Source organism: Macaca nemestrina, chromosome 1 (genome assembly GCF_043159975.1).
Source record: "Macaca nemestrina isolate mMacNem1 chromosome 1, mMacNem.hap1, whole genome shotgun sequence".
Lineage (NCBI taxonomy): Eukaryota > Metazoa > Chordata > Mammalia > Primates > Cercopithecidae > Macaca > Macaca nemestrina.
Window position 1 is genome coordinate 18,540,024 of NC_092125.1, and position 14,985 is coordinate 18,555,008.

At 42.2% G+C, this 14,985-nt stretch overlaps 1 protein-coding gene across 7 annotated transcripts in view; it reads right to left on the minus strand.

Annotated features, from left to right (window-relative positions):
- LOC105499154 (component of oligomeric golgi complex 2) overlaps nucleotides 1–14,985 on the minus strand; it is a 98,594-nt gene that overhangs the window by 41,829 nt on the left and 41,780 nt on the right. Inside the window, exon 1 of one of the 7 annotated variants that reach the window (XM_011771633.3) lies at nucleotides 10,365–10,698. The exons of 3 other annotated variants lie outside the window; for them this stretch is intronic. In XM_011771633.3, coding sequence (XP_011769935.1) covers nucleotides 10,365–10,442 — 78 coding nt within the window. In that variant the 5' untranslated portion in view covers nucleotides 10,443–10,698. Of the gene's footprint in view, nucleotides 1–8,446; nucleotides 9,884–9,925; nucleotides 10,134–10,364; nucleotides 10,699–14,985 lie in introns of those variants that run through there. 3 more of the 7 variants (XM_011771631.3, XM_011771632.2, XM_024786886.2) reach the window with 3 other exon arrangements.

The window sequence follows — 14,985 nt, forward strand, 5'->3', positions numbered from 1 at the left end:
ACTTTGGAAGACAGCTTGGCAGCTTCTTACAAAACTAAACAGAGTCTTACCAATTGTGCTCCTTATTTAGCCAAATGAGTTGAAAATGTATGTCCATATAAAAACCTGAATGTGAATGTTTATAGCAGCCTTATTCTAACTGCCAAAACTTGGAAGCAAATATGATTTCTTTTAATAGGTAAACAGATGAACAAACTGTGGCATATCCATACATGGAACGTTACTCAGCAATAAAAAGAGATGAGCTATATCAAGCCACAAAGACACGGAGGAATCTTAAATGTATATTTCTAAGTGAAAGAAGCCAATCTGAAAAGGCTATATATACTGTATGACTCCAACTACATACATGATATTCAGGAAATAGCAAAACTATGGAGACTAAAGAGATCAGTAGTTGCCTGGGGTTAGGGATGGGAGGGTGCTGGGGGTGCAGAGGGTGCCGAGAGAAGGGGAAGAATGGACAGGCAGAGCACAAGGGATTTGTAAAGCAGTGAAACTGTTCTGCATGATACTGTAATAGTGGATACATGACACTATGCACTTATTAAAATCCATCCAATGTAGAACACAAAGAATGAACTCTTAATAAAAACTATGGCACTTCAGTTAAAAATAATGCCTCAATATTGGTTCATCAATTGTAACAAAGGTAAGATACTAAAGCAAGATGTTACTAGGAGAAACTGTGAAGGGGGAGGCGGGACGGGATAGATGGGACCTCTGTGCTTTCTGCTCAATTTTTCTATAAAACTAAAACTGCTCCAAAAAATAGTCTATTAATTAAAAAATACTAAGGTAGATAAACTTTTTTTACCTGAATAGAATAGTATCCACTTTTTGAAAATAAGCTATTTTACTTAAAAAGCAATATTTTTTAAAGTAGACTTTTTTCTTGTTAAAATATATATGCCTATGTCTGAAAAAGCTGGAAGAAGTCAAGAATTATGGTCTGTAAGCCCAGAAATTAAAAGAAAAATCATTTCTCTTTATACTCAGAGATATTTCTGACTTAAACCCAGGTAAAGTACAAATGCCCCAAACAGCTAGAAGTTGACTAACAAATCATATACAGGATAATAAGACAGCAAAACAAACCAGCTATGGAAAACTTAAGAACCATTAACTAGAATAGTAGTGACAATCAAATTTAAAACCAAATAAAGTTTAAAAGTTTAGCTGTTTTAATAACTACTTGCACACAAGGATGGCAAACAACGACTAACACAAGAGAACTGGGGAAGTAATCATTTAAAGCTTGCCTGAGACCCAAATATCAATATCCTTAACACTGAGAAAATTTCATAGAACTTTTAACAGAAAGACCAAAATTCTCCAAGCTGCCTCATGCTGAATGCCAAAAAGTAAAATGTTCCCCAAATATAGAAAACTATCAAATCATCAGCTACTGCAGCTGTGACAGAACCCAAATCCCCCAGACATCATTCTGTATTCATAATGATGGGAGGTACTACACTAAGAGGGAACACCAAGCTGAAGACACGATCTCTGCCCTCAAAACATGTTCAGTCTCATTGAGATAAACACCAATACAAAATATTATGTGCTAAACTGTGGATTAAATAAACTATAGGTGGAAAGTCATAAAAGATTAGTATGAGCTCCTATATGTCTGTGTGTTTCAAACCATTCTTTAAGACAAAGGATCAACAGATAAGAATAAATGCCCCTGCATATTTGATAAACATTAAATTCAAACGTGCAGAAAAATGAAACTGGACCCATATTTCTCACCATATATAAAAATTAAATCAAGATGGATTAAAAACTTAAATGTAAGACCTGAAACTATAAAAATTCTAGAAGAAAACCTAGGAAAAATTCTTCTAGACATTGGCCTAGGCAAAGGATTTATGACTAAGACCTCAAAGCAGATGCAACAAAAACAAAAATAGACACATGAGACTTCATTAAACTAAAAAGCTCTGCAGAGCAAAAGAAACAGCAGAGTAAACAAGCAATCTACAGAATGGAAGAAAACATATGGAAATTATACATGCAACAAAAGACTAATATCCAGAGTCTACATGGGACTTTAACAAATCAACAAGAAAAACACAAGTAACTCCACTAAAAAGTGGGCAAAGGACATGAACAGACATTTCTCAAAAGAAGACATACAAGCAGCCAACAAACATATGAAAAAATGTCCAATGTAACTAATCATCAGAGAAATGCAAATTAAAATCACAATGAGATACCATCTAACACCAATCAGAACAGCTTTTATTAAAAAGTCAAAAAACAACACTGGACGTGAGAAAGAGGAATGCTTATACACTGTTGGTGAGAATGTAAAAAGAAAATGTGGTACATATATACCATAGAATACTATGCAGCCATAAAAAGATGAAATCGTGTCTTTTGCAGCAACATGGAAAGAGCTGGAGGTCACTATCCTAAATGAACTAACTCAGAAAGTCAAATACCACATCATCTCCCTTCTAAGTGGGACATAAATGATGGGTACATGTGGACATAAAGACGGAATTAATAGACACTGGCGATTCAAAAGGGGAAGGGTTGGAGGAAGATGAGGGCTGAAAAATTACCTATTGGGTACAACATTCACTATCTGGGTGATGACTACACTAGAAGCACAAACCTCACCATTACACACCATAACCACGTAACAAACCTGCACATGCACTTCCTGAATCTAAAATAAAATAAAATAAATAAGTAACAAAAATAAAACCACAATGAAATAAGCCCAATAAATCCAATAAATAAATAAAGATTCACAGGGTGACTCAGGCACTACTGTAATTACAGGGGGCACAGCAATGAAAAGCAAAGACAACATTCCTGTTCTCAAGGAGCATATATTCTAATGGAGAAATGAGAAAATCAACATGTAAACAAATAAACATTATGAATAGTGGTAACTGCTACAAAGAAAATAAAATGGAACCCTATGAAAGTGAGTGGTGAAAAGGGGATAGAAGACCCTTACAGAGCAGTATCTGAGCCGAGATCTGAATGCCATGAAGGCACCAGCCACGGGAGACTGTGGGAAGGGAACCCTTCCTCACAACAGCAAGCTCTGGGCAAAAACGTCCCTGGAGCTCTTCCCTCCAGCCCCTGCCCTCAACCTAGGGCTGTCCCCGGTGCAGGGTGGCCCCACGGACACACGACCCAGTTAGTCTGGAACTCGTGTCTCCCAAGGCTCATTCTAAACCTTTATTTGGTTACCAAATTACTGAAGCTTGAGAAATTCAAAATGGATGCTAAAGTGCTTTCCAGCATCTATGGACAGATGATCTTAGAAGGTGTATGAAATAGTAGCACTTAAGTGCTAAATAACTTATTATGTTTCAATGGATTCATCAATTTTATGTCTAAATCCTCTGTTCAATACTGTACCTGGGTTTGACGTATTTATGAGAAGGCAAAGAAAACCTATAACCTGTCCCTTCCCTTTAACAAATATTTGTGCTCTGTCCCAGCTGATTTCTTCTCTTTCTTTCTCCTTTTTACCCCAATGTAACACTAATGATAATCTATGTGGCCTTTCAGCTTACTTTCTCAACTTAATTTCTTGAGCGCTTAAGCAGAATGATCTCATTCTGAAGTGCTCATTGCTGTGGGTGTTTTAGGGACACCTGAGGAAGCCCAAGCCTCCGTTTGTGATTAATTTGTTTAGTTAAATCTTCACAGAAATTTGATGTTAAATGCTATATGACTAGCTAAACAACAAAGATCTATTTACATCATGCTTATCTAACTTTGAACAACTATCCCAAGTAATAAAAACTCAAGGGACCATGAGTTCAACATTTTATTCAAGAAATACATTGTATAATATTGCAAAAAGTGACTTACAAAATCGAAAGCCACAACTGCTCAGAAAGCTTTTTCTTTTTCTTTTTCTTTTTTTTTTTTTTTTTGCATACCAAAGAACTTCTTTTTACCAAAGGCCAACTGAATAAACTGTGTATGTCCAATGGTACTGATCTCATACCATCAAGAAAAGTATTTCACATTAGGAAATTGCTCCACATGTGGGTAATTAGAAAATTTTGTGACAATCAGTCTCAAATATATTCTTTATTTCTGTTGCAAACTGAAGCCAAAGATAATTCAAGCTTTTCATGAAGACTGAAAATGAAACCATGAACCTGTAAGGTCAGCATTTTAGTTGCTGTGAAATGATGGCACACGCTGTGCCGGGCACTCAGCAACACTGGGCTGTGCGGCTTTCACACCCACATCCGCTCTCCTGTATCTCATCTGCAGGCCAAGAGTCCAGATCACTAGATGGGTTACAATTTGTTTTAAATAAGTGATGACCCTCAATCTTGTCCCTACTGATAAAATGCATGTGCTTTAGCATAGGGACTATGCAATATTTTGGGGCTGTTCTTAGTATTCAAAATCACACATTCCAAAGTTCCTACCATCTAGAAAGGAAAGCATGACACGATTATTTTTCCAGTACTGAAGCCTGGGAGTCAGGAGGTAAGGGCCCTGAGTTGCCCCAGTTAGTTGTGTGACTTTGGGGGAAGTCACAACAACTCTGGACCTCAGTTTCTTTATCTGCAAATGGGAAGAATCTACTACAACTATACCTCTGTATCCAGGCATTCCACACCGTCTAATTCAACCAGCCATGAATTGAAGAGACTCTTTAAAAAAAAAAGTAAAAAATAAAAAGTAACGCAAATAAAAATACAGTATAACAACGATTTACACTGTATTAGGTAGTGTACGTGATCTAGAGGTGATTTAAAGTATTCCAGAGCATGTAAGTAGGTTATATGCAAATACTACACCATTTACAAGAGGGTCTTGAGCATTTGCGGATTTTGCTATCTGTGAAGGGGTGGGAGATGTCCTGGAATCAATCCTCTGCGGCTACTGAGGGGCAACTGTAAGTTTCTTTATTCGCAGAAACATAAAATGACAAGAGCCAGAAACACTGCAAAGAGTACTGAGATAAGCATCACCCCATGACACAAATGAGGACACAAGCCCACAGAGGCCAGTGATTTGCACAAAATCACACGTGAGTGGTCAGCAGAGCTGAAACTGGGGCCCACATCTCCAGGTCACTGCTATTCAATCAGCCAGGCATTATTCTCTTGGACACACCTCGTTTCAATATTCCCTATTCACACACTTAGAATACAGAGCAGCCTCAGAACTACAGTAAGGGGTCCCCTTATCTGAGGGAGATACATTCCAAGACCCCTGGTCAAGGCCTGAAACCAGATAGTACTCAAGTCTACATACACTATGTTTTTTCAATCTGATAACCAAGATAGCTACTAATCAATAGAAACTGTCCATCAATGCAACAAGCTGCTCTGGAATACTTCCAAATGTTCTGGAAAATGCTTTCTCATGTCTTCATGGTGTACATAGGTGGCAGTCTGATTACATACAAGCACCTGTTACATAAAAGCACCGAGATGCGTTTTGAAAAGGGCACCCTGCCTGTGATGTAGAACATGGACTAGAAAAAGGCAAGAATGGATGCCAGGGGACTATAGTAAGAAGCCACTAGATTATAATGGCCAAAGATAACGATGAGTCAGAAAGTGGGAAAAGAGGAGATGGAGAGAAGTAGACAAATTTCAGAGATATTTGGGAAGTGAAATCCTAAGGCTTAGTAACAGATTGGATTTGAAGAATGTGAAGGAGAGAGGTGTTATCAAGGACAACTCCTGGTTTTCTGACTCACAACCAGATGGATGGATTACCTCAGGTCTAGTATTACCTGAGATAGGTAATACCAGAAGAGAGCTAGGTTTGAGAGGAGGTTGTGTTTTTTCATCTTCCCCCCACAAATTCAGTTTTAAATACGCCGAGTTTGAGGTGCCACAGAGATGGCCAAGAAGAGATGTGAAGGTGCTGTGAACATGAGGTTGCAGATCGAAGATATCTGGGCCAGAAGTATGAACCTTTCACCTGTCTACACGTGGTCACTGAAGCTGCATGAAGTGGGTCACCTGGGGAAAAGTGCACAGCATGTGAAAAGGAACAGACATGTGGCTGAGTCCATAACCCACCAGTTAATGGTTAGGAGGAGGAGAATGATTATGCAAAAGAGACAAGGAGACCAGAGAAGCCAAAAGAAAACCAGAAAGCACCAAGTTTCAGAAAGCAAATGAAGGAAGCATTTGGTCTACTGAGGTCAGGGAAGGAGGCAGAAAAGGGCTGGCGTATCAACTTCCATCTAGTTAACTTTGGTGAGAAGTCTTTAGTGGAATGATGGGACCAGAAGCCAGAATGAAGTGAATTTAAGAGTGAAGGGAGAGAAAGTAAAGACAACCCTTAAGCATTTGGCTGTGAGATGGAACAGAGTGAGGGGCTTTAACTGGAGGCTGGAGGGTCCAGTAGAAGAAACCAAAACAGGAGTGTGTATGAAAGCCAATGGAAAGGGGTGTGGAGAGGGTGGGAATAACAGGGTCCTGAGAAGGGAGAAGGCACCGGATCCAAGCATGGGAGGCAGACCTCCGGAGGAAGGAAAGACCCCTACTGGGGTCCCCAACTACCTGTCAGGAACCGGACGGCACAGCAGGAGGAGCGCAGCGTGTATTTACAGCCATTCTGTATCAGAGCTCCGCCTCCTGTCAGATCAGTGGCGGCACTAGATTCTCATAGGAGCGTGGACCCTACTGTGAACTGCACACGCAATGGGTCTAGGTTAGGCACTCCTTATGAGAACCTAATGCTGAATGATCTGTCACTGTCTCCCACCACCCCCAGATGGGACTGTCTAGTTGCAAGAAAACAAGCTCAGGGCTCCCACTGATTCTACACTACCGTGAGTTGTATAATTATTTCATTATGTATTACAATGTAATAATTATAGAAATAAAGTGCACAATAAATGTAATGTGCTTGAATCATCCCAAAACCATCCCCTGCACCCCTGGTCCATGGAAAAATTGTCTTCCAAAAGTGTCAAAAAGGTTGGGGACCGCTGCCCTACACAACAGGTTAACGATGGGAGTGAGAACAGGTACAAACGCAAGAATGAGGTTGTTGTCAGCAAGATGAAGGAGCTGCCACTTGATGGCCTCTATTTTTTCTGTAAAACAGATGAAGTCATATGTGAGACAGGATGTGATTTCCACAGCACACCTAGGTAAGTGGGTTTAAGTTATCCCTGTTAGCCTACAACCTCTCTCCTACTACCAGTAACTTACATCCTAATTCATCTACCCATTGTCAACCCTCTCTAAGAGTGTTAGTACTTTTTCTTTTCTTTTCTTTTCTTTTTTGATGGGGTCTCGCTCTGTTGCCCAGGCTGAAGTGCAGTGCTGCAATCCTGGCTCACTGCAGCCTTGACCTCCACAGGCTCAGGTAATCCTCCCACCTCAGCCTCCCAAGTAGCTGGGACTACAGGTATGTGCCACCACACCTGGCTAATTTTTTTTTTTTTTATAGAAATGCACTCTATATTGCTCAGCGTGTATACTTTTATTAAGCTGACAAAGTCAACAGCATCATGCCACCACCACCTTTGACCCCTCAAGTGATTTGTTCATCTGCCACTCCTGCTTTTTGATCATTTACGTAATATTTTTCACAAACTATCCCCTCCTGTATTTCTCAGATCTCATAAAAACCACTGAAATAACTTTTTAAGTAGCCTCCTGCTACCAGTCAGTTCCAATTGCAACATATATGATCATGCCATTTCCTGCTTTTAACCTGACTATAACTCCACAACGAATACTGCACCAAGTGCAAATTCATCAGTGTAGTATACAAGGCCCAATGCAACTTGCAATCAATCCCATCTCATCTAACTTTCTACTTTCCCAGTCTCTTTCCTGGCCATCCTTCCACATGCTAGCCACTGTGGACTAAGTGCTGTTTCTTGGCACACATGTCCTTCCTATCTACCATGCTAGAGAGCTAAAAAACATATCTCACTTATCCCTATACCTTCATGTCTAGACTGTTGCCTGGCACATAGCAGGTGGTCATGGAATGCCCACTGATTAAACAACTGCTACGATCTATGGCAACCTAAACGCAGTTTCCCATCAACTGACTGGATTTTCAAGCAGTCTCAAATCTCCCAACGCAAATGTCATATCCCAACCTTCTCACACGCACAAAACCTATCCAATTACAAAATGTGTTGAATGAGACACAAACACAGAAATATATCCTGGATAAATGTTCCAACCATCCTTTCTGCCATGGAAGTGTAACTTATATATAGTTACATATGTTTAAGGAAACACAAATTGCAAATAACCTTTATCTTCAAGCTCCACCTAAAAAATCAACAACATTTTACACAGAACGGCTGTTCTATGTATTTTCTTCTATGTATGTTGTCACTTTTATAAGCACTATAAAATGTACGGCATATTCATAGAGCCACGAAATATGCAATTGCTGGCATTCCAGCCACCCTCCCCCACCCCGTTTGCACTCTAAGTTCTATTTTAGAACTTACATTTCTGTGATTTCACTTACTGAAGCTGCATATACCAAAGGCATTCTGTCAACTCAGAGTGGGAAAGGTGGTGGGGTTAGTGTGTCAGAGAAGATGCTGGTGTTGAGCCTTAAGAAATCAAGAGATGGACAAGCTGAGATTATTCTGTACTCCGAGATTCTTGACGTCAATAACGCCCCCGATCTCTGTGTGTGGCCTTTCCTCTTCCAGGGCACCTCTCCCCAGCATGTACCCTTAGCTGTTTCTTTCCACCCTCATTTCAGGGTAGCTCTTACCCAGTGGGCGAAACAAAGGGTTTCTAGATCAATGAGTTGATTCTGTACATTCTTTCAGACATCCTAATGAAGTTACACCTTTTAGTACAGTGGTCTAATAGGAATATCACTTACAAGAATTAGGTACATTATTCCTGGGTATAGATAAGTCCTACATATTAAAAATGGTATGGTCACACTGGAGAAGATACAGATATACTTAAAAAAACAACAACAGAGCTTTGGAGATGTAATCTGAATGTAAATATTATCAAAAAGAGATAGGCTATTCTAGAAAAATAGAAAACATTTTAAGTCACCAAGAAAGGCAGAGTAAGAGATTTCAACTCACTTGCTCAAAATTGTAGGTGTCTACTAACAAGCTAAAACTTTTCGCTTTTTAACACTGAAAGCAGCTACTAAGTGGTGTCAAAACTCCTAGTCCTCAGGAAATTAAATATAAACATTTTTTGAATGGTTTAAGTGCAGACCCAGAGGGTTACACCAAATAGATAGGCAAAGCTCCTCCTAGCTCTCACTCAAAGCCTGGCCATTTTCAAGGTTGTGCCTGATGAACTTTATCATCAGTGAAGTGTTTTCAGTTTATATTTCTTTTCTCTAAGTTTACGACCTACAACTACCAACTTCTTCAAATGCATCATGTAAAAAGAAGTAGAGCAACTTCTTTAAAGAGTAATGGTTTGCTTTGTCGTACTGCAAGTCAGTAAGAATGTTCTAAGCTTCTAAAGATCCCATTCCGGAAGCTTTAGCTGAATGTTAAGCAAAACTTCAGGTTAAGTTCTTTTTCTTTCCAACCCGAGTCCCTAGGAAAGTACGTGGGCTCAGGGATTTATTCAACACACACTTCATGAGCTCCAAGACCCCGGTCAACAAGCTTCTTTCCGACAAGGGGACTGGCAATCTGACTGCACTGCACGGTAACAGGAACGGGTAACAGAGGCTTTGACATTCAGCTCAAAACCACTTGCCCAGAACTTTCAGGCCTTTTCATGTAACATGCACGATTTTACAGAAGTGCTTTCTCCAGGCTGCACCTGCCAAACCTGAGGCCAAAAGACTCATTGCGAAGTGCAGCGAGGTCTCGGAGGAGGACCAGATACGGAGCGTGCGCGGGTAGAAGCAGCAGCCCGAAGAGAGGGCCCCAGAGGGCACAGGGCAGAGGCACCCCCATGGCCGGGCTTCGGGGAGCGGAGGCCGCGCGCACCTTCATGAACTCGTCCTTGTCGAAGCAGAGCGTGTCCGGCCCCTTGGGCAGGTTCATCCTACTTTTCTCCATCCCGCCGGCCACCGCCTCTCAGTGCCAAGATCCAAGGGAGAAAACGCAGGAGGATGCGCAGACGGACTCGGCGGCTGCGGCCACCGCCAGTTTCCACGGCACAGGGGGGTCCGCTTCCGCCAACATGGCAGCGCCCGCGCCGCGGCCAATGAACGGCGGCACCGCAAGCCGGCCTGCGCCTGGCTCTGGCCAAGAGGGCCACGGGGGCCGCCACTGCTGCGCCGGATAGGCCGTGCTGCCCTCATGCGGCGGAGGGCGGCACTGCATCCTCGCGCGGGCTACTGCGAGGCTGCCCACCTCCCTAGGAGGCGTGGCTGAGCTGCAGGGGTGGGTCAAAAGGGGTGAGCGGGTCTCCCTCCCAGCCTACCGTTTCTGCTGGGAAAAATTGACCTGCAACGCTTTTCCAGTGCCTTCTCCTCTGAGATTGCTCCGCTTCGTTATGCATGGCCAGAAGTTGGCCCTTTGGTTCTCAGGCCCGTTTTCCAGGTTGGAAGTATCACTGGTCGCATTCTTCACCTCCCTGTGCGCGGTTACTGCTGCTGGTGGGCGCTGACGCCTCTATGGAGACCCCCGCCCTTAGCCTCTGCACCCACAGAGAAGTGTAGCGTCTCCTCCACTGGGCTCCGTTACTGGGAACTCATGGAGAAGAATGTGGTCAGCTAGGCAGCTTTGGGTCCTCTGAGCCGCTCCCTGTTCAAGCTCTTGCTCCGTTCCAGGTGGGCAGTCTCTGAGCGCAACTTTGGGTCTTCAAGGGGCTTAAAGGAGTGCCTCGCTATCTGATTAAACACAGCAGACAAATACACGTGCATGCATATTTATTTTTAATTTTAACCAGGAATGGACACATTTTTGTGTTGTGGCCAGTAGCGGTGCAACCAAACCAATTTCTCAGACTGTCTTCCTCCTCCTCCCCCCACCCACCCCAATTTTATTCTGAGATGTTCTTCCTTTTTCTCCTCCCTTGCTTTTTTCTCCTCTTGTCCCTTCCGCTAGCTGTAAATACCGTGGTCAAATGATGATGATTCATTTTTCTTCTTTTCTCCTTGACATTCTGATGACTCAAACCACAAACCTCGCTTCACACTTCATTCTGCAAACTTTTCCTTCCTGCTTCTATTGGGGAATCTAGGCCTCTCCTCCCAATTTTTCTCCTTAGAGATAAGATTGACGCCATGATGGCTCATAAAAAGGAATGGGACAGCAGAGGACAAGACCTCACCATGAGACTTTGTATTTCAAGTATCTCAACTGGAAAACTGGTCAAATTAAAAAAAAAAAAAATGTGGGCATAGAATCCAAAACGCTCTACTCCCTAGCACTGGACCTGGCAGGCCCTGTTGAAGAGCCTATTTCCTGCCAGTGTCTAGAGAACAGATGAACAGGATGAGAGCTGGAAGCTAGCTGGAGGATCAAACTATTCTGCCAGAGGAGCGATTAGGAAAAGTGCATCCTAAGTCCTGTTATGTTTGTTTGACTGGAGGAAATGACAACCTCATTTTCTGTTTAATTTTTTGTTTTCTCTTGTTATGAAAATTTTCAAACACACGGAAGTTTAGAGAGTGCAAGAACCTCACCCTAGGTACTTAGCACCTCTCTTCAACCGTCATCAACCTGTCTCCTCTGCCCCTCCCCACCCACTGCATCAAGACCTTCTTTTTTTGTTGAGATATATATATATAATTTTTTTTTAGATGGGAGTTTTACTCTTGTTGCCCAGGCTGGAGTGCAATGGCATGATCTCTGCTCACTGCAACCTCCACCTCCCAGGTTCAAGCGATTCTCCTGCCTCAGCCTCCCGAGTAGCTGGGATTACAGGCATGCACCACCACACCTGGCTAATTTTTGTATTGTTTTAGTAGAGATGGGGTTTCACCATGTTGGCCAGGCTGGTCTCGAACTCCTGACCTCAGGTGATCCACCCATCTCAGTCTCCCAAACTGCTGGGGTTACAGGCATGAGCCAATGTGTCTGGCCCTTTTGTTGGAATATGTTTTAAAGCAAATTCCAAACACCACATCATTTCCTATCTCCTAATACCTCAGTTTACACATTAAAAGAAGAAGAAAAAAGAAAAAACCCTGACATTTTGTAACACCTAACAAAACCAACAATTCTAATAACCAATCTATACTGGCTCTGAAAGGTAGGCCTTTATCCCAAGGTCACACCATTAATAAGTGGCAAGTTGCAAACCCAGGCAGCCTGCCTTCACAGCCCAGTACCAAGACACAGGAGAGGATGCTGGATAGATGAAACAAAGATATCTGCAACCCTGCCTTCTCTTTTGAGGCTCTGCAGGAAGTCTAGGTAAGCTGCAACTCGAACTCTTTCTTTCTTCACTGTAATTCCCTTCTGACATTGTTCAGAAATAAAATGAACCTAAATTGGTACAGACCGGTGGACTTATCTTGAGGATGCTAAAGGGATTAAGTGGCAAAGGCGATTGAGGGTCCCTGCTGCCTGCTCTCCTCCGAAGATTCAGAAGGGAGCCATCGGGACCCCATGGAGCGGGATTCCGCTTGGAGACACAGAGAGTAGTGCAGACCACCACAGCCAGGAGCAACGAGAAAGACTTCAATGCTGGCATCGTACTCTACACAGGTCAAAGGCAAGAGAGAAAGCCTACAACTGCCCAGAGGACATGGCCCTGGGTTTCCACTCAGAGCTGATGTTCAACTGGCACACACTATTTAGCTGTGCTACTTGGTAAATATTGCAACACCTCCAAGGTTGGTGAACGGCCTTTGTACAGAATCTGCTGCTGCCCTGACCCCTACCTTGGCCTCATGATCCAGCCAAGGAATCACTAGAGGGTTAGTGCCTGGCTTAGCAGGGCTCCTCTAGCCAGCTTCTGCTTGGCTAATGTCTGTGCTGTTAAATATTTGTCTGCTATTAAATATTTGAATGTTATCTCTGGTAGTGATACTTATTTCATAGTATTTGCAGGAAGAGTAAATTTAGAAGTGCATATAAAGCACCTACCTAATCAGTGCGAGACATAATATGGAGTCTTTGTACCTGAGTTTTTTTCCCCCTTTGTTGATCTGTAACTTTCTTCAAAATGAGACTTTAGCTGACACATTTTTCCATCTTTTTAAGTCTCTCTTTCATATCCCCTAATTTCATCCTTTCTTGGCATTTCTTTCTGAAGCATGCACCTGCTACTTCATTTCTACGTAAATATTAATCCCCCTTTGACTTTGCATCTCTGGAAAATTTTTAGTTCCCTATTTTCAGTGGCATTGTGACAGGTCCCATTTTTTTCTTCCCACTCTCCCCTATTTATAGGCTCCACATTTTTGGCAGGTTTGCTATAGAACGCTCAAAAATTGCAAGGGAAATATTATGCTCAGGAAATCATAGGAGCATTTTCTCTAGTAATCATCACCAAGTTCTTATGCTGATCCTCTCCTGAACTGTTGGACTAAAGCAGCTGAATTTCCCAACAGCAACCAGAGTCGCCCTTGTTCACTACTGAAGGATAGGAGGGTTTCCATTTTTAAATGGATCATGTGCTTGACCTGAAGGCTGAGGATACAGTCGGACGGTCCTGCATTGCTAGAGGAGGGCAGACATGGGGGTAGGGGTGGAGCAGGAGGGGACAAGGGAGACAGTCACCACCTTCAGGACCTGCACTCTGACTTGGAAAGCTCAATGAACCCAACTGGGCTATTTCAACATCTCCTATATTTTGTTTATAACTCTGCCTCATTCCAGAGTGAGTTTGAGGTGGTTTGGTTTGATTCCTGAACATTTCCCATGCCAATTAGAAGAGATTATGTTGGGGGGGGGTCCCCAATTCGGCCTCGTCTCCCTAATCAACTAGTAAATGTTATAGGAATAACCAAATATACTTTCATCTATGTTTTGTAATAGACCCCGCTCATAGAAATGGTAGGGATAATATCTTTTTCTTTTTAGCATTCTAGGGGAAATTGTGATTTTGAAATGAACCAAGAGGGTTACAGTTGTCTTCAAAGGAAAAAGAGTCAGCCTAGCATGCCATCCCAGATGTGACTCTATGGTATATCCTGTGCCTTTCTTGACTTTAAGCTATTTTACAACTCTGTAAGTTGTGGTGGATAACTGATAGCAATGGAAAAATAGTAACATTTGCCTATAAACATGCAAATGAATTTTATCCTGTGAAAGTACAGTTGACCATTTTTGCCTCAATTTCCTTTGGAAAAAGTCAGTTTTGCATATCTTAAGGAATTTCATTTGCACATCCTTGGCTGTATATTTGGTCTTTAGATTGTCTCTTGAAGCGGTGGTAACATTTTACTAGTTCTCTTGTTAAGTACTGAGTTCAAATCTTTACAAGTATCCTTTTTATATTTGTATGAAAGTTATGATTTTAAAAAAGTATCCCTTAGCAGCATTTCAAATCATAAACTGTGATAGGATCCTCATAAATGAAAGTGCAGAGAAATAAAATCAGTGAATTTTAGAATTGTCTTCTGTGTGGCCAGCACTATGACAGCGGCTAAGAATGAATGAAGCTCAAGACTCAGCCTTTGACCCTGAAGAGCTCAGAATCTGCTTAGAGAGACACGACCTTCAAGCATGATAAATGTATGTGACTCTTCCACATTAGTGCTCCTCGGGGTTCTGCTAACCTTTCTCTTCCATGCTACCCTCTCCCATAGTCATCTCAGCTGTGCCCTTAGAGTTTCAGCCCTGATCCACATACTCACAATTCTCCCATCACATTTTCACCATGTGCTGCTTTCCCCCCTCCACTAGACCCATGTATAATACTACTTCACTTTGGTGTCCCACTGATGCCTCAAACTCAGCATGTTTGAAATTGATTCATTATCTTTCCTGAAAGGCCCACTTATCCTCCTTCATTTTGTTTCTTGATAAATGGCTCCACCAAATGCCAGCTGCATAAGCCAAACACCCCAGAAATCAATCACAGAACTGAGCCAACTGGTTGCACTTTAAAATATTCAGCCACAAACCTCAAATGGGTGTAGAGGCAG